Consider the following 19,505-nt stretch of genomic DNA (forward strand, 5'->3'; position numbering starts at 1 on the left):
GCTTTGAAGGTTTGAAGCAGGGGAGCTTGCTACCATTTCAACACCTTACCTGTTTAGTTTGTTCCACTCTTTTTTTTTTTTTTTTTTCTCCAAATACATAGTTCTAGTAATTGCCTCTTGTGGAGGGAAGGGGCTTTCATACCTGCCCTTATATGGATAAGTGCTTGTTCCAGGTAGACTCTATCAGAAGACCTTAGTTTACATTGGCATGTTTCAGGCAGCTTGGTCTCTCTCTCTCTCTCTCTCAACATTCCAAAGCCATATCTGAACCCTGCAGGGAAGGTATTGTTCTAAGTGCTTTCCTGGACACTGAACAGTAGAAAATCTTCCTGCCTAAAGACAAGGTCCACTTTATCCCAACATAACATTAGAGGGGCTATACTCCACAGCAGGAAAATGCCTTAGAATTATGTGCTGCCTTAAATCTTGCATACTGGTGGTGGTTTAGTAAGGCTTCATATGTGGAAACTGTACTTGTACCTTGAACTGATCTCAACACTCCCATATCTGGAAGTTCTCTACAGGTCTGTGGTATGACTGCATGCGTCTTTAGGGCACTTCTGTAAATTTGCCATAAAGTTAAGTTACTGCAGCAGTGAAGACTTGTGAAATTCATATTGTAAAATTCGTATCTGTGGCGAGTAGACACAGCTGTGCTCCATACCCTCAGTATGGGGAGAGCAGGTGTCTACCACACTCATTCTTCCCCATCTACCAGTGTCCATGTATTGGCTTCTTGGGAGCTTTGTCTACTTGGGCTCTAGAGCTTCTGGTTACATGCATTTGTCTTGGCTGGGGTAGTAGTATCCTCTAGTACTGGCCACATTATGCAGCCCAGTTTAGTTCCCTTATACATAGTGTGATTGTAGCTTGTTAATGTTGCGCACCTTTTCATTGCGTCATCAGTATGTCCACCATCTCTCTCTCCATAAATACCAACACAGGCATACACCAGTTTATCTGTAGCTTTCTGGACAGTGTAGGACCTTTGACTGCCTTTTGCAATCTAGTGTCCTCCTATAAATGTACTTTGTCCTACCCGTTTATATCCATGACCCACTGAGTGCTGTGGGCTCATTTTAGTATTGGCTTGTGGAATGTGTTAACTAAAGGTTAAGCTTTGGATGTCTTAGTATTCATCCCACCTTTTCTATAGTTTAGGATAATTGATCCTAGCAAGCTTTTTTTCATGTCATGTTGACTGTTGCATTGTCTTGGTTACCCTAGATATTGCCTACACTTGCTGAGAGTACAGGGGAAAATTAGTGAAATTTCAAGGCATCACGGAGGTTTTTGCTGGAGGGCTGTACCATTGCGGTGTTCCCGAGACACTGGCAGTCTTTGAGGAAGAACTTTTGGGTTATGTATCAGAAGTAAAATTCTTATACTCTACTGCCTCATATTGGAAGTTGTGTGTAATATTTTAAGGAGTCTTGTATGCCTGTAATAGTTAACTAGGAAGTTGGTGTGCTGTTGGCATTTTACTGTTTTGCTTCGTAAGACTTAACTAAATTTACTGCATTTAGTTGTCAAAAAAAAAAGTATGTGGATACAAAAGTTTTGTAAATGATCCTTTGCTGTTTACGAAGAGCTATTACATGCACAGATGTCTGGTACTGTTTGAATGTTAAAGCTGCTGTGATGAAACTTCAAATGCCGTCTGAAAAACAATTCATGTAGAAACTCAGAGGCTGTTTCTGAGCATATGGGCACTTATTTCTTTTGTAGTCTGTCTTTTACATGCTTATATTTTTAAAGTGTGCAAGTAGGTTTATACATTTTGTGGACACTTGTGTCAATTTCTTAGAAATGTTTAGTCTCCAAAACTTTACAAGGTGACTGGATCTAAGGGATGTATCCCATTTCATGGTATTTATGATCCTTTCAGTATTGCATCCCATTTCATGGTATTTGTGATCCTTTCAGTATTGTCCCTTTTACTTGGTCCGGCTGGAGCTAAGGGATGCATCCCATTTCATGGTAGTTATGATCCTTTCAGTATTGTCCCTTGTACTTCGTGTGTCACTTCATGTTAGCACACCTTTTCATTGCATCATCACTGTAGCGATTCCTGGCAGGGGGTGACAGTTATCCATCTTGCCTTGTGTCCCAAGGGTTTTCACCAAATGTCTGGCTGCACTGATAGCCCATTGCAGGTCCTGTACATTTACCCATATTTAGGGGACTGTGTACTCCAAGCACAGTCCCAAGAAGATGCCTAAAAATATGCATTTATACTGCACCATTTCCAGAAACCTTTCACAGAACCTGAAAAAGCCAAATGTAACTTCCTGGTGTGACTACTACACGCCAGGGTTTCCATGTGTTCCTCTTTAGAAAAAGCTCAGTCTTTCATTCTTTCCTGCCATTTGCTAAGAGGAGGATCGCTGAACAGATCGGTGACCTAAATTGCCTAGCCCTAAGTTGTCATTGTCCAGTTTGTCAGCCATTCCTCGTTAGAAACTGTATGTGCCCTTTGGTATGATTCTTATCTTGTCCAGCAGCAGTCTGTCATTCCAGTTCAGTATCTGTTCATGAATCTGCCAGGTTGCTCAGGTGCGTGAGTAAAAGCAGCCTGCCAGTCTGCAGTGTCTGTCTAGTTTCTTCAGCCCGGCTATCTGGGGTGGGTATGACCTATTTCTTCTAGGTATCTGCTTTGGGGTACCAAGCAGATCGGAGGGCTGCCTTCAAGCTGTCTCCTCCTGCCTTGCATTAACTTTAGACCGTGGACATGTTTGCCTGTCTGAACTTCGGTTAGTAGGGATGGAGAAACCCGATCTGTCTTGCTGTAGTCATGCGTATTTGTCTATAGACTGATGTCTTGCCTGTTTCAGTCGATTTTCAGGTAAGTACTCTGAGAACCTATTCTGTAAATAGTGTTTCTGAGGTGTTTTCAAAAAACTTACACTGAGGGTTGTAAACAAATCCCACAAAGAGTTTACACAAAGAGTTTACTTGCTCATTGCATTACAACAGCAGTAGGTCTTAAAGCAGCTTTTCACTGCTCGTTACTACACCTATCGCTGTCTGTCTAGTTTACATGGATGATATCAGCCAACTAAAATGCTTGGAGTTGGGGCAAGATTTGCATCATCTGTGAGCAGGTATGTTGCTTTTCTATACAAGAATACTAGCTAGACACTGAAGAGACGTGAAGGAAAAAAAACACGGATTCACTCCTAAAATTATTTGCATCAGTGACTTGCACAAAGAATGCAGTTATGCCAACTCCATGTAATTGTAGATGTTAGTATAGTCACTGCTGTAATCCTGTTTCCTACCTGCCTTCCTTATGGGTATTTGGGACCGGGGTGTTGGCTCACAAGATTTCCTCCCCCACCCCCATGCTGTTATAACCTCCCTGTACTCTTCCCTCATCAGGCCAATAATTGTGTACAACGCCCCTTTTGGTATGTATCTTTCCAAGCACCTGCAGCAATTGGATAGACCGCAAAGGTTCCTCACAAGGAAAATTCAACATCTTCAGCATCTGTCCTATGTGGATAGTCTGAAATTACTCACTTTATTCCTGTTTTTTTTTTCCTTACAGACTGCTCCGAGGCTATCTCTGCATTACATGTAAGGTGGTCTCTGTCTGTGTTTTTATTGGAAATGCTACATATCCGCAAGTGAAATGGTATGCGCGTTACTCTCTCTAAAGATCGTAACATGGTATGTGACATTAATAGAACCTGCTGGAGGGACAGATTTCTGAGGTTACCACACCTTTGGAATGGACTCCCACTTCATGTCAAACAGAACACCTCATTGGCCCTCTTCAACCGCAATCTGGATGATTCGATAGTTAACAGCAAATTCACCCCAGGGGTTCCACCTGTGCCCCTCTTGGACAGGGGCAGTAAGTGCTGATTTGCGGAAGTAAGGGTAGATCTTGGCTAGGCTTGTAAGGGCCTTAGGGCCATTAGCCTAGTAACTTCCTATGATCCTGTGTTCCTGGCCTCTCCTATCTATAACTTGAATTGGAACTCCTAACTGAGATTTTTAGATGTTGACGCCTAGAAGCAAGACCTACTGTGCCTGAAAGGGGGGGTGGCTTTGGTTAGCACTAAGTTTTTGGTATCTCTTGGGTACAAATGAGAACAAGGCAACTGGTAGATGTTCTTCGTTTTTCACTGTTGCAGTCATCACACTTGGGTTGTCTGCCTGCAGGTAGCCCTTAGTCGGCCTGAATACCAGAGTCTTGAGATTTCTGCGTCAGGTGGTGTCTCCTCTTCTGACGTCAGGACGTCAAGGGTATAAAACATGCAGTGGATGCCATTACATCAACTTTTCTTGCTGTGCGGGTGCCCGAAGCAGTTCGCAAGTGCCGGTCGGCCGCAACCTGAAATTTTTGTTTTTCGAGTTTCAAGCCTGAAGTCTTCTAAAGTGAAGTACCCAGTTGGGGATCCTTTTTACTTGCTCTAACCGATGTCAGTAAAGTTAACAATGGTCTTGCCTGTGGAAAGCAAATACCTCATAGATTTTCATTCTTACTGCGTCACCTGTTTAAGCCCAGACCACAATATTGCTCGCTGTCTGTTTTGTGCCTTAACGCCCGAACTATTCGTTGTCTGGCTATCTGTCGCTAAATTCTTTTGCGCTCTTTCTCCGTATTCCGAAATGGCGTCGATAAGCCACCCGACTACCAATCTTCCGAAAAAACGTAAGGGGTAAAGTCTGGGACAGAACGCATAGGCTGGTACTCAGTGAGGTGCCTTCGCAGCCCCTGATGACCCGATTAGCAGGTCTCTGCTGAGACCCATTCGGCGTCCGGTATGCCGCGAGTTGCTTAGAGTATGGAACCTGCGGATGTCTCTACCTTGGATGGGTCTGGAGGCACTGTGCAGGCACTGGCTTCTGAGGGTGTATTCCAACCTTCCGATGTTCGTATTAAACCGACATCTTCGTTTTTGACTAAAACTACACAGTTTCTCAGGCCCAGTGTTCGCACTATGCCTCGAAAACAGATGACCAAAGTGCATGCTCAAGCTCCCGTGCCACGGAAACAAATGCTTAGACTGGCTGAAGACCTTATAACTTTAATTAGGGGAAGCCAGCCTTCCCCCTCTATAAGACAAAGGTCTATATGATTCTACAGACCGCGAGTCCGATGACTCTGATCACCAGGACATTCCCTTATCTACCTATGAGGATTCAGATGCAGAGGATTCCATTCCCTCTGCCTCCCCTCCTGAGGACTTTTCTTTTGGTGAAACCTTGCATACCTTAAGAGCATTTCCACTGGGAATGCCAGGACTACCCACAGTCTAAAAAGAGACTCAGAATTTTTAGACTTGCCTCAGCACAGGCCTCTAGCTATACCTGTCTTAGATATTGTAGATGTCTTCATGGAGCCCAGTCTTACTCCTGATATTTGCCTCCAGCTCCTAGAGTACCTGACTCAAATTTCTCTAAGAATCCCACTGCGGATCCAGAGGCCATTTCCCAGGGACCTAAAGGTATTAAGGCCACTACAGCCAAAAACCCTACCCGTTCGGACAGGGAGTCTAAAGCTTTAGACAGATGGGGTAAGAAGGTATATGCCTCCAACTCTTGCCATAAGGGCTTAAAAATTGCCAGTTTCACATGTTTGAAGTACAGCATGTCATGGAACTAATTAAACAGAAAATGTTGCTTCCAGATTGTGCAGAGAGTAAAGATTTAGAGTTGATGCATTCTGCAAACCAAGTTAGTAAGCATATTTTGCAGGGTGGTTTTGATGCCTTAGAAGCATCTTGCAGGGCTGCTGTCACTGGGTCTGTACTGAGAAGGCATGCTTGGCTGAAGGAACAAATCTTGACAGACCATGTCAAAGCAAAATTGCTAGATGCTCCTTTAAACCAGGAACGCTTGTTTGGCACAAAAGCAGAAGTTCTTTAAAAAGATGGAGGAAAAAGCTAAATCTATGCAAACTGTTACAGATTTCTTACAGGTACAGCCACCTAGATTCAATAGGCATTGGCCTTCTAAAAACTGGTCCTTTCCAGTCCCTCCCAGGCCTTCTCAGTCCAAACCCAGGGGCAACAGACCAAGACGACAGTCTAAGGGTATGCAGAGATCTAAGCATTGGAGTGCTCCCACCTCTAAAACCGGGAGTGGTAAGTCACCCCTTATGGAAAAAGTTCACATTGACTTGTCTATCATTCTTCCCAGCCCCATGCCAAAGTACGTGCACCCCTAGGAGGAAAACTTGCCGTACATGCTAAGAAAATGGGATGTCCATTACCCAGGACCAATGTATCCTAAGCATTGTATCCCAGGGATACAGATTCTACTTCCACACACTGCTAAACCCAAGCGGGGTGCCACAACTTCCTCCAAACCAGTGGGCAGAGGCTCAAAAGCAAGTACTTTCTCTCCTCAGTATCAGGGTTATTCAACCTGTTCCAATAGAGCAAAGGGGACAGGGTTTCTATTCCAGACTGTTCCTGGTATCCAGAAAAGAGAGCTCATGGTGCCCATCCTGTATCTGTCCATTCCCAACACTTCCCTGGTTGTCTCAAAATTCAAAAGGCTTACACTACAACAGCTGCTTCCTATGCTAGCCAAGGACTCCTGGCTAGTCAGTCTAGACTTATCTGCATATCCCCATAAGGGAATTTTGCAGGAAATATGTACGTTTCAGGGTAGGCTCTATATGCACCATCAGTTTTCTGCTCTTCCCTTTGGCTTATCTACTGCACCCAGGGTATTAAAGTGCTTGGCTCCAGCCATTGCATACTGCAGGCAGAGAAATATTCAAATTTACCCATAATTGGACGATTGCCTGATTCAGGCGAATAGTCAGGAATTGCTCCTTCAGCACTTGGCATTTGTAATTACTTCTTACTTCTCTGGGGTTCACCATCAATGAAAAGTGCATCTGGTGCCCAGCCAAAAGGTTGTATTCCTGGGAGCAAGCTTGAACACAACTTTCCAGATGGCATTCCTCACTCCAGAAAAGCAGGTTCATTTGACAAACTACTTCAAACTAATGGCCTCCTAGACCCAGCTATTTGCAAGAAAAATACGGCAAGCCCTAGAGTTGATGGCCTCATGCATTCTGCTAATTCCATATGCAAGACTGCATACGAGGAAACTTCAGTGGTACTTGAGTTTCTGTGGTGGACAGAGGCTTGCAACCACGACAAGGGACTTCTGTTCACTCAACCCCTCGCCGCACAAACCCTGTCAACAGGCGCATCACACTATGCATGGGGGGCTCACATGGCAGCCAAATGCTTTTGGTGCAAATGGAGCCCAGGACAAATTCGCCTGCATATCGATCAAAAAGAAATGTTAGCTGTACAGAATGCTTTGACAGCCTTCAAATACCTTTTCCTTCCAGGACAACTCTTGATAAAGACGGACACCACAGTTATGTGGTACATAAACAAGCAGGGGGGGAACTCATTCCTATCCACACTGCAGGTTAGCCATGGCCCTGAGGAACACAGCCTTGAGCAACCAAGTGCACCTGCAAGCTCGATTCCTGCCAGGCAAACAAAATACACTGGCAGACTACTTAAGCAGAAAGCTACTGTACCCACACAAGTGGAAACTGAAACCCAACTCATTCAAATTTCTAATCGATAGGTTGGGGACACCAGAGGTGGACCTTTTTGCCCCCCCCCCCCAAAACCAATTGAGCAATTGTTGCACCCGAAATCCCCACAGCCAAGCATGGCGAGTGGATGCCCTATTCTTTACATGGGAAAACCTCTCAATTTATGCCTTCCCTCTCTGCCCTCCCCCTCTAAAGTACTACTCAAGATCAAGCAGGACAGACCAAGGACAATCCTTATTGTACCAGACTGGCCACACCAGCACTGGTACCCACTCCTACACTGACAGCAGTGCCACCCTGGCACCTACATCAGACCCCCCCCCCCCCTGCTGTCCCAGCAGGAGGGACATATATTTTGCATCCTCAGCTGCAAACACTGAACCTTGCAGCCTGGGTTCTTCCCGGAGCACAACACCAGCAACCCTCAGCAAACTGGTGCTGGATGTCATCCTTGAGGCCAGAAGGCCTAGTACTAGGAAATCCTATTCAGAAAAGTGGAAAAGATGTTCTTGGAGCCAGCCTCTAGGAAAGGGCACAGCCGTGCCCTCTACCTCAAATTCTAGTTTACCTAGCAGAGCTACTCCATGAAGGGCTTTTCCTTCTCAGTTAATATTCCTGCCTCTACCATCACTGCTCATTACAATATGGAGCCACGTCTTTTTCTCACCCTCTGATCACAGTTCCTGAGAGGAGCTAACAATTTAAGATCCCAGAGGAGAGCTCCCACCCCTGCCTGGGACCTTTTCTTTGTACTAGAGAAGCTCACACTTGGACCTGCTGCTATAGCAGAGTTAAAATTCCTCTCTTGGAAACGAGCCTTTCTTCTAGCCATCACTTCAGCAAGAAGTGTCTGAGCTACAGGTACTAATGGCTGTGGAACTCTTATTTTCCAGGCTGACAGGGTCTCCATCAGGGCTAACCCATTTATGCCCAAGGTAGTATCCAGTGTGGCCCTAAATCAATCCATCCATTTACCAACCTTTTTCCCTAATCCTCAGAATAAAGGGAAGAGGATCCTGCACTCCTTGGATGTGCACAGACAGTTCCGGTTCTACCTTGATATAGGACTAAGCCTTTCAGAAAATCTGACCTGCTGCTAGTCAGCTTTGTTTCAGGGCAGAGGGCAAGGCCTTTTCAAAGCAAATCATTTCCAAATGGATAGCACACTGCATCTATTTCTCCTACAAACACCATGGAAAAACCTACCCCACAGGGGATCAGAACTCATTCCACTAGGGCTACCTCAGCTTCTCCAGCATTTCTCAGGGGAGTCTCTACCAGGGACATCCTGGAGTTATGTACATACCTTCACCAAGCATTACCACTTTCCTGTCCTTTCTAAATCCAGAGCTGGATTTGCCACGGCAGTCTTACAAGGCCTGCTTGTCAGCCCTAATACTTCTTGACTAACTCCACCCTTACTCAACTTTGGGAATCCAACCCAAGTGTGATGACTGCAACAGTGAAACACTAAGAACATTGTACAGTTGTGTACACTTACCATAAATGTAGATGTTCGAGTGTATTCACTGTTGCAGTCCTGGATGTTCATCGTGCATACAGCTGCAGTAATGACAGATGGGTTTTCAGCCGTCAGGCGTTCCCTCGGTCGGCCGAATTCCAAAGTCTTGGTCTGGCGTCGGTTGTTGTCGCTTACTCTTCTAACGTCAGGAAGGCCAGAGTATATAAGACACAGCCGACGCCATGTTCTTCAGTCTTTTTTGCCGCGCGGTGCCCGAAGCAGAAGCAGTTCGCAAGTGCCGGTCGGCCAGCTCCTGAATTACGGAAATATTTGGAACCGAAGTCTTCATTAAAGCTAAGTACCCCGTTGGGGAATCTTTTCTTGCCTCAGATCGATGTCAGAAAAAGTTAAGAATTGTATTTCTTGTGGGAAGCAAATACCGCATAAGGATTTCCATTCCCTCTGCATACCTTGTTTGGGCCCAGACCACGACGTCTCGGGCTGTCGCTTTTGCGCTACCTTCAATAAACGCACTATCAAGCGTCGGGTGGAGTTCGCCCAACACTTTTTCGGTAAAACTTTTGATTATAAAATGTCGTCGGACACTCCGACTACCGCTTTACCCAAAAAACGCAAGGAAAAGGACCGACATACGAGGTCCACGGTCTCCACCGACACCACGCCGAAACAGGCTCCACATGGTCCGGTTCTCAGTGAGACGCCTTTGCAGTCCCTGACTACCGACGACACTCCTTCGGCGGTGTCTTCTGTACCAGAGACCGCTGGGTCATCGGCCCTTTCACAGACTACAACCGAAGCTCCAGCTTATGCCGAGCCCACTAATGTGGACAGATCCACATCCACTGAGGGTGTATTCAGACCTTCAACCGCCTTTTCTATTAAGGCCTTTACCAAATCCAAAGCAGCCAGGCATCATACTAGGCCTGCTGCACAAGGCCCATCTCCTGGACCCATGCCCAAGAAACAGATGCTTAAAATGGCTGAGGATCTTATTACTCTTATCAGAGGTTCTCAGCCCCCTCCTGACAAGAGACCCAGAGTGGAGGAAGAATCCCCCTCTTCTGATCAGGGATCCATTATGTCAGAGCATTCCGATGCTGAGGAACACTCTTATTCCCGTTTTGAGGATTCTGATGCTGAGCAGTCTATTCCGTCTGTATCCCCCCCCTGAGGATTTTTCTTTTGGGGAAACCTTACACACCCTGAGGGAACACTTCCATTGGGAAGGCCAAGACTTTTCAGATTCCAAGAAAAGGCTTAGGGAATTTCTTTGGTTACCTCAACACAGACCCCTGGCTATTCCCCCTGTCTTGGAGGTACTGGATGATGTCTATTCGGAGGCTTGTTTAAATCCGGATTCACTGCCTCCTGCACCAGTTAAGCCTGATAGATATTACAGAGTACCCAGTTCTCACCAATTTCTCTATAAAGGCCATAATGCTGACCCTGAAACCATTTCACAAGGCCCTAAGGGAATAAAGGCCTCCACTTCCAAGAATCCATTACCTGCAGAAAGGGAATCTAGATCCCTTGAAAGGTGGGGTAAGAAGGTTTATACCTCGGCCACCCTTGCCATGAGGGCCTTAAACTGCCAGTTTCATATGATTAAATACCAACAGTTCCTGTTGTCACAATTAAAAAACAAAATGTCTCAACCTGAACAACCAGATTTAAGAGTTACAGGATATGATGCATAGTGCAGAACAAGTGGGTAAACACACTTTACAATGTGGTTATGATGCCCTAGAGGCCTCCAGTAGAGCGGCTGCTACAGGATCAGTCATTCGCAGACATTCCTGGCTTAGAGAACAAAATCTGCCTGATCATGTTAAAGCAAAACTTCTTGATGCACCTTTACAGAAGGATGTACTTTTTGGTACCAATGCTGAGGATATATTACGAAAAATGGAAGAGAAAGCCCAAATCTATGCAGACTGTCAAAGCTTTCTTACAGGTTCAGCCACCGCGATTTAGCAGGAATTGGCCATCAAAAAACTGGTCCTTTCCAGCCACTGACAAGCCCCAAAGAGGCAGATTCAGATGCGGAAGGGGCAGAGGACAGTCACAAGGGTCTTATAGAGGCAGACAATGGCAATCTCCAGCACCAAGAGGTGGTGAAGACAGTGCACAACTATACAGGAAACCAACTCAATGACTCCCTCATTTCCATGCCAAGCAAGTCTCAACTGGCAGCACCTTTGGGAGGAAAACTAGCATTATTTGCAAGCAATTGGCATATTGTCACAACAGACAAATGGATACTGGACATTATAAACAGAGGCTACAAATTTCAATTTCTCACACTTCCCAAAATGAGAGGCATGCCAAACCTACCACAAAATCAAAGGGTAGAGGCACACCTGCAAATTTCAAAGCTCCTAAACATGAGGGCTATACAAAAGGTACCTGCGCACCAGCAAGGCCAAGGTTTTTATTCAAGGCTTTTCCTGGTACCAAGAAAAGGAACCGACTGGAGACCCATTCTGGACTTATCAATACTAAACACATTCCTACTCGTACCAAAATTCAAGATGCTCACATTACAGCAACTTCTTCCCATGCTGGGCAAGGAGTTTTGGCTGGTAACATTGGACCTCAAGGAGGCATACCTGCATGTCCCAATCAGACAAAGCTGCAGAAGATACCTCAGATTTCTTGCAGGTTCAATCCACTATCAATTCTCTGCATTGCCCTTTGGCTTATCTACTGCGCCCAGAGTATTCACCAAGTGCCTGGCATCAGTGATTGCATATTGCAGACAACAAGGGATACAAATTTACCCTTATCTGGACGACTGCCTGATCCAAGCGGACAGCAAACACATACTACTGGAACATCTGGCATATGTGACACAGTTACTGCTTTCTCTGGGATACACCAACAAGGAGAAATCAAAGCTAACACCTTCTCAGAAAATAACCTTCCTGGGTGCCAGCTTGGACACAAACACCCAGATGGCATACCTTACGCCAGAAAAACAAGGGCAATTATCTCAGTACTTCAAAATACTAGCAAAAAGCACCAGGCTTACTGCAAGGAAAATCCTGCAGGCTCTGGGATTCATGGCATCTTGCATTCTTCTAATCCCGTGTGCAAAGCTGCATATGAGGAAACTTCAATGGTACCTAAAAAATCTATGGTCTCAACACAGTCACAGCTTGGAAGCAATCATTCCAATAATTCCGTGTCTACAAAAGGAATTTCTATGGTGGGCCCAAGCATGTCAACTAAACACAGGCCTCCCATTCTGCAAGCCTCAAGCAAAACAAGTCATAACCACAGACGCCTCAGATTACGCCTGGGGGGCGCACATGAAGGACAGGTGCATTCAGGGCAGATGGTCCCAAAAGGAAAAACACCTGCACATCCATCAAAAAGAAATGCTGGCAGTAATAAATGCAATTACAGCTTTCAAGGACTTCCTGCATCCAGGACAATTGCTCATAAGAACAGACAACACCACAGTAATGTGGTACATAAACAAACAAGGAGGAACTCACTCATACCCCTTGTGCAGACTAGCCATGACTCTTTGGAATTTGGCTCTAGAAAGACAAATCAAACTTCAAGCACACTACTTGCCAGGGACGGAAAACTCACTGGCAGACACTCTGAGCAGAAATATGACAGATCCACACGAATGGAAACTGCATCCACAGGTGTTTACAGAGATAGTCCAAGCGTGGGGCATGCCAGATATAGATCTTTTTGCCTCTCACAGAAACCATCAATTGATAAGGTTTTGTTCAAGGACTTGCCATCCAAGGGCCTGGAAAGTGGACGCCCTGTCATTCAGTTGGACAACATGGACAGTTTATGCATTCCCACCTCTGCCTCTTCTGCCCAAGGTACTTTTGAAAGCGAGAACAGACAAACCGAGGATGATACTGATTGCTCCAGACTGGCCAAGGCAACACTGGTATCCACTCCTGAGGAGTCTAACACATACTCCTCCCTGGTCCCTGCCTCTAATACCTCTCCTGCTGACGCAGAACAACTACAAGACCCTACACAGCCAGCTGAAAACACTCAACCTCGCTGCATGGAAAATCCCTTAACACCACATCAAACTCTACTCTCCAAGGAGGTGCAGGATGTCATCTTTGAGGCCAGAAGACCATCCACTAGAAAAGCTTACTCCGCAAAATGGAAGCGGTTTTGCTGTTGGAATGAGAAAAAAGGACAGGACCCTAGAAAATTGAACTTACCTCAGGTTTTGCAGTACCTAGCTGAACTACTGAGCAGTGGACTTTCATTTTCTTCAATTAAAATACACGCCTCAGCCATCTCTGCAGAATTCAACACGGATCCTCCTCTATTCTCACATCCACTCTTACGGCAGTTCCTCAGAGGGGCCAAGAATATAAGACCTCCAAGGAAACAACCAATACCAGCCTGGGACCTTAATTACATACTAGAAAAATTAACTTTGCCCCCCTTTGAACCTGCTGCTACTACAGATCTACAATATTTGACCTGGAAAACAGCTTTACTTCTGGCCATCACCTCAGCTCGCAGGGTTTCTGAGTTACAGGCCCTCATGGCAGTGCAGCCATTCCTCATCTTCCATCAGGACAGGGTTTCCCTTCGCACCAACCCATCCTTTATGCCCAAAGTGGTCTCTAGGGTAGCCTTAAACCAAGCCATACATCTTCCTACTTTTTATCCTAACCCTCAAAACAAAGGGGAAAGGCTGCTTCACTCTTTAGACATCCACAGGCAGCTACGTTACTATTTGGACAGAACAAAGCCCTTTAGGAAATCAGACCAACTTTTTGTGTCCTATGCTGTAGGGGCTCCAGGGAAACCAGTTACCAAACAGACCATTTCCAAGTGGATTGGCCACTGCATATGGTTTTGTTACTCTTATGGGAAACCTGTCCCCACCGGTATCAGATCTCACTCCACCAGGGCAACAGCCACCTCTACAGCCTTCCTCAGAGGTGTGCCTACTAAGGATATCTTGGAGGCAGCCACTTGGAGTTCTGTACATACCTTCACAAAACACTACCATCTGCCTTTATACTCCAGAACAAGAGCAGGCTTTGCCACTGCTGTTTTGCAGGGCATTCTGTCTCAACCCAGTTCCTCATAGTACCTACCACCCTATGCATAGCTTTGGGACTCTATCCATCTGTCATTACTGCAGCTGTATGCACGATGAACATATTACAGTTTTGTACCTACCATAAATGTAGATGTTAGAGTGCTGATACAGCTGCAGTACAGGTTTCCCTCCCTCCTTCCCCACTTGGCAAAGGCATGGGGCCTATCAACCTTTTCATACCTCCGAACTGGGTTATCCTGCTATGTTTTATTTGCTTGCTTACACTGTTTTTGCATTTCTTTGCATAATTTACACTTGTACAAAAGATTTATTTATGTATTGCCTTCCTTTTGGGGGCACCTGACATCTGGGGCAAGAAAGACTGAAGAACATGGCGTCGGCTGTGTCTTATATACTCTGGCCTTCCTGACGTCAGAAGAGTAAGCGACAACAACCTACGCCGGACCAAGACTTTGGATTTTGGCCGACCGAGGGACCGCCTGACTGCTGAAAACCCATCTGTCATTACTGCAGCTGTATCAGCACTCTAACATCTACATTTATGGTAGGTACAAAACTGTCCTTTACCTCCCTCCACCCCCCTGACTTTTGTAAACTTTCTACCTATCCTCTTTTTGGCCTATCTTATGGCTATGGTATTTACTTTTTACTGGATGTGTTCCACACCATGTAATTGCTCCCTGTTTTGGGGGCTGCTGACATCTGGGGCAAGAAAAACTGATGTAATTGCGTTGGCTGCTTGTTTTATACCCTTGACATCCTGACGTCATGGAAGAGACGACAGCATCCGACGCAGAAATCCAAAGACTCTTGTATTCGGGCCGACTGGGGCAGATAACCCAAGTGTGATGACTGCAACAGTGAATACACTCTAACATCTACATTTATGGTAAGTGTACACAACTGTACTTTCTCTCTTGTACCAGGATGTGAGGTCATCCAGAGGAAAGGAATTGCAGGTCTGTGTAGTGAAAAATAAAAACTTTGAACATAAGACTGTGCTTGCATCAAAGATGTTATGAAGTTATGGCTGCAGCTAACAACTATACTTTCTGTTGTCCGTTATGAGATACGTGAGGTGGGGCTGGCAGACAAAATTTTGTACTTTTACAGATGTGACAAGTCCTAGATGTGTGTAACTGGGACATTGATCTTACAGATTGCATTATCCTTGCTACCTGTATCTTTGTGTTCAGTGAAGTTTTTGCCTGGTTTAGTATAATGTTTAAAAATTCAGATAGCTGTGATGAAATTATCATAATGCCTTCTGAACATGACCATGTGGAAACCCAGAGGCTGTTTCTGAGCACATCTGATTTTTTTTCTGTTTAAGTGATTTTTTTCTGTTTTAGTGTAGTCCGTATTCACTTTGCTTTTAAAGTATCTGATTAATTTGCATTATGTGTTCTGTGGTTTGACTGTACACCTCTTTAGGGCATTTTTTGTAATTTTGCCATACAGTTCACTTTGTTTAGTGGAGAGACTAACATTTATGGTGGTAGATGTACAACTTTACTGTCTTAGTGATGCTATTGCAGTGACATTGGGCATCACCAGTCCCCCCTCCCCCCAGCATGGGCTAGCCAGTGTCACATTCAAGGTCCTCCCCCATTGTCTGTTTATTGGCTACTTTGGGGCTTGAGGTCTACTTGCACTACAAAGCTAATGGTTACATGTGTTTTGGGGGATCCTTTGAGTAGTGTCCATAGTATGCAGTGAGGTTTGGTTCCTTTATACGTATGCGGCTGTCACTTCACATTGGCACACCTTTTCATTGCATCATCAGAACATCCTCAGTCATACTTCATAAAACACCAACACTGTTCCAGTACATTATCTGTAGCTTTCTGTGCAGTTTGTAGGAATTTCGACTGCCTTTTGAAATGGTGTCCTGTATACATACATCATTAAACCCCCCCCCCTTTTTTTCTTTCGTGATGGTTCAATTATAGTGAGCTCAGTATTTTTAATAACTTTTGTAGAATTAACACAAAGGAAAGGTTTGTATGTCTCTCTGTTGGCCTGTTCTACCATATTTCCTCTAGCGTGGGAAAATTGGAGCCTAGCAAGCTTTTGACATTTCATCATTACATCTAGGTTGTCTTAACACACACCAAATGGATCATTTGGCAATCCTAGACATCACTGAGATTAATTTGTTGAAGGACTTCTCTGTTTCTGTACCATTGTGGTATTCCTGCGAGGCACTGGCAGTCTTTGAAGAAGAGCTTCTGTTTGGGTCATTTATCAGAGAAATGAAATTCTTAATATTCTATAGTCTGTTACTGGAGGCTGGTTCTGTGTGTTTTATTGTAAGAAACTTGTATGCCTGTAATCCTGGTCAGTTAAGTGTGCTGTTGGCGTTTTACGGTTTCATTTTCCCAAAGACCTTCAGATTTTTTTTTTACATAGGGCTATGTGCTTTTACTAAATGCAGTGGATTAAAAATTAGTTTTAGAATCTTTCTTTCCTCCACTTAAAATGTGGCTACAGAGGTTTCATACACAGTCATATGCAACGAAGAACTGCTACATGCACAGATTCCTTTTGCTTTTTGAGCATTAAAGCTGCTGTGATGAAACTTCAAATGCCATCTGAAAAACAATCCATGTGGAAACTCAGAGGCTGTTTCTGAGCGCATGTGAGCACTAACTTGTCATTTCACTTTTTATTTTAGGCTGACGCTTGTATTTTTGCCCATGAACTACGCAAATATTGCTTTTTGTTTGTGGACATTTGCATTTGTGTGAATTTCTTAAATCAGTCCTATACAGTTTTAAAGCTTTTAGCCTTCATGCAGTCAGTCTCCTGTTCTGGCGCCTGAAGTTCTGCGGTAGTTTCTATTTCTGTATGTTTAATAGTGTTCTCAGCTTCATATCATGACTGTTTTTAATCTAATGTGCTTCTCTCACAGGATCTGGAAGGCAAGATCATTGTTGATGAGCTGAAACAGGAGGTTATCAGTAACAGTAGCAAGGCTGAACCACCACAGTGCACGTCTTTGGCCTGGTCTGCTGATGGACAGGTATAAACACCTGATATTGTTAACACTTGGTAACCTGTCCCAGTGATTATACACCTTGTCTGTCCACTTGAACTCTGTTGATGACAAGTCCTGCAATTATGATGGGACAAATCTTTCTCTTCCCATGCTGTTTGCTACAGTGATGAAATTGTTTGATTCATATGTAAGGTTTACTAGCTGTTTTAGTTGCAGATTTTGATTCGTACACTACTGCACTGATAGGTGCTTGTTCTGTAGTGATTATGGGGGTTACACAGAGTGGAGGCACTGTCATAAGCAGGCTGTAGTAAGATTAGGGTTTTGAAATCTATGAATTTGCATAAGTGGACGTATTTGTTAACACGGAAGGTAAGCATTTGTAGCATTTTAAAGGCATTCAAGAGATCAGCTGCACATTGGAGTGATGATTTTTAAGGGGAATAACTTTTCAACGAATGAGGTCTATATTTGCAGTTGAAAATGTGGTGCTTTGCTGAGGCTTGAGGAGATTGATTTAACATAAATTCCACTCTGTGGATCTGCGATTGAATTTTTGTCATCAATTCTTAGGTAATCAGTTTGCACGCCATTACAAGCCTAGACAGAAAGCCCTATTCAGAGGTTCCCTCTAACCTCAAGGAGGGCAAAACAAGTTAAATCAGGGAAGAATTTTAAGCCTACCCATCTTGTCTAGGTTTACATTGAAGGTGGCAAGGGTGCTACTGTAAAAGTGAGCTGTGTCCCAGTGTACGCCTCACCTCTAGAAAAAAAATCCTGCCAGCATGTCTTGTGTGCTGGTTTATTTCCATTGACCAGGTATTTGAAATTTTATTTTTCCTATGAAGGAATGGGTCACAGGGTCGGCTCTTTCATGGTTTAAAAGGCTAGACAGACCTCCACGTAAGAGTCTTGTCAGAGACCTTATAGAAAGAGGGATGCTTGTGTGTCCAAATAAGTTTTTTGTTCATAGATTAGTACTAGGCTAACTGCCCTTGCGAGCCATTTTAAGCCTAGTCAGTTATCCCTTGTGAGACTCAAACCCTGCACCTTGTGTTTATAAGGCAAACACCCTATCCATTAGGCCACCCCCCCCCCACCCAATCTTTGGAGGGGGGTTTCAAGTTGAGTGATATGTTTAGACAAGCATACTGAAAGGTGTGCTATGTTGTAATAATGAGTCTGAGATAAAGTGTAGGGGAATTGAGTCCTTAAATCTGGAGATGACCTTGGAAATTTAGATGAGCCTGATAGGCTTCCTGGACTACTTTGAAGACATTAGTTTTGTATTTTTCTTGTACTATGAAGACGTTGTCAAAGAATGAATTGCCAACAAGTGCCTGGAATGTTTGACAGTGTCAGGTTAGAGGGTGCATGACTTATATGTGAAACTGATTTGTTAAATCAAACTTATGTTTTTCGCACTGAAATTTGAGACATTTGTCCTTGCAGCACTTGGTGAAGCCCATGTTGGAATAAAAGAGCAGAAGGTTGAATAACACCAGTTTAGATATCTGCAAGTTTTGATAACTGTTTGCTAGGAGTGCTGGCCTTAAGGTCTGACAGATGCCAAATAGGGGAGGGCCCAGCAACTGAGCCTGTGGTATAACACTAGTAATTCCCAAGTAGTGCCTGTGACTTTGAGGTGGTGGTAGCCTTTGGCTGAGCAAATGTGGTCCATAGTAACTTGAAAGGGGTGGCTGGGATTGTGAAATGGCTATAACTGTATGGTGTCAAATTTGCACTAAATTTGTCAGCTAAGAAATTGGCTATTTCCTTTGGGTCAGTCTGTACAGTACTGTTGTGGTCTTGGTTCCAAGCATTGTTGGCTCTTAACTCCTGACATAATTGAAGAAAGGTTCTCTAGATGTTCATCGTGTTTCACTGTTGCAGCCATTACACTTGGGTTATCCTGCTGGCAAAGTCTAGGTTCGGCGTCGGTTGCTGTCTCTTCTTCCCTGACGTCAGTGCGCCAGGGGTATAAAAGATGCAACCAACGCCATTTTCTTCAGTCTTTCTTGCCGCATGGTGCCCGAAGCAGTTCGCAAATGCCGGTCGACCGACTCCTGAGATTTTCGAAATAGTTTCAGAACCGAAGTCTTCAATAAAGCAAAGTACCCCGTTGGGGAAACTTTTTCTTGCTCCAGACAGATGTCAGTAAAAGTTAACAATTGTATTTCTTGTGGGAAGCAAATACCTCATAAGGACTTTCACTCTTACTATATTCCTTGCCTAGGCCCTGACCACGACGTTACTAGTTGTCGGTTTTGTGCTAGATTCAACAAACGCACCATTAAACATCTGTTCGATTTTGCATTTCATTACTTTGGCCGAAGGTTTAACTATATAATGCTGTCGGAACAACCGACCGGAATTCTTAAAAAAAGCAAAGACAAGGAAAAGGACA

At 44.4% G+C, this 19,505-nt stretch overlaps 1 protein-coding gene across 1 annotated transcript in view; it reads left to right on the forward strand.

The window, feature by feature from the left end:
• The window catches only part of RACK1 (receptor for activated C kinase 1), a 127,901-nt gene that overhangs the window by 61,418 nt on the left and 46,978 nt on the right, over window positions 1-19,505 (forward strand). Inside the window, exon 10 of the mRNA XM_044069835.1 lies at window positions 17,012-17,122. Within this exon, the coding sequence (XP_043925770.1) occupies window positions 17,012-17,122 (111 nt within the window). The remainder of the gene's footprint in view (window positions 1-17,011; window positions 17,123-19,505) is intronic.

Source organism: Protopterus annectens, chromosome 4.part0 (genome assembly GCF_019279795.1).
Source record: "Protopterus annectens isolate FY-2018-M chromosome 4.part0, PAN1.0, whole genome shotgun sequence".
NCBI lineage: Eukaryota > Metazoa > Chordata > Ceratodontiformes > Protopteridae > Protopterus > Protopterus annectens.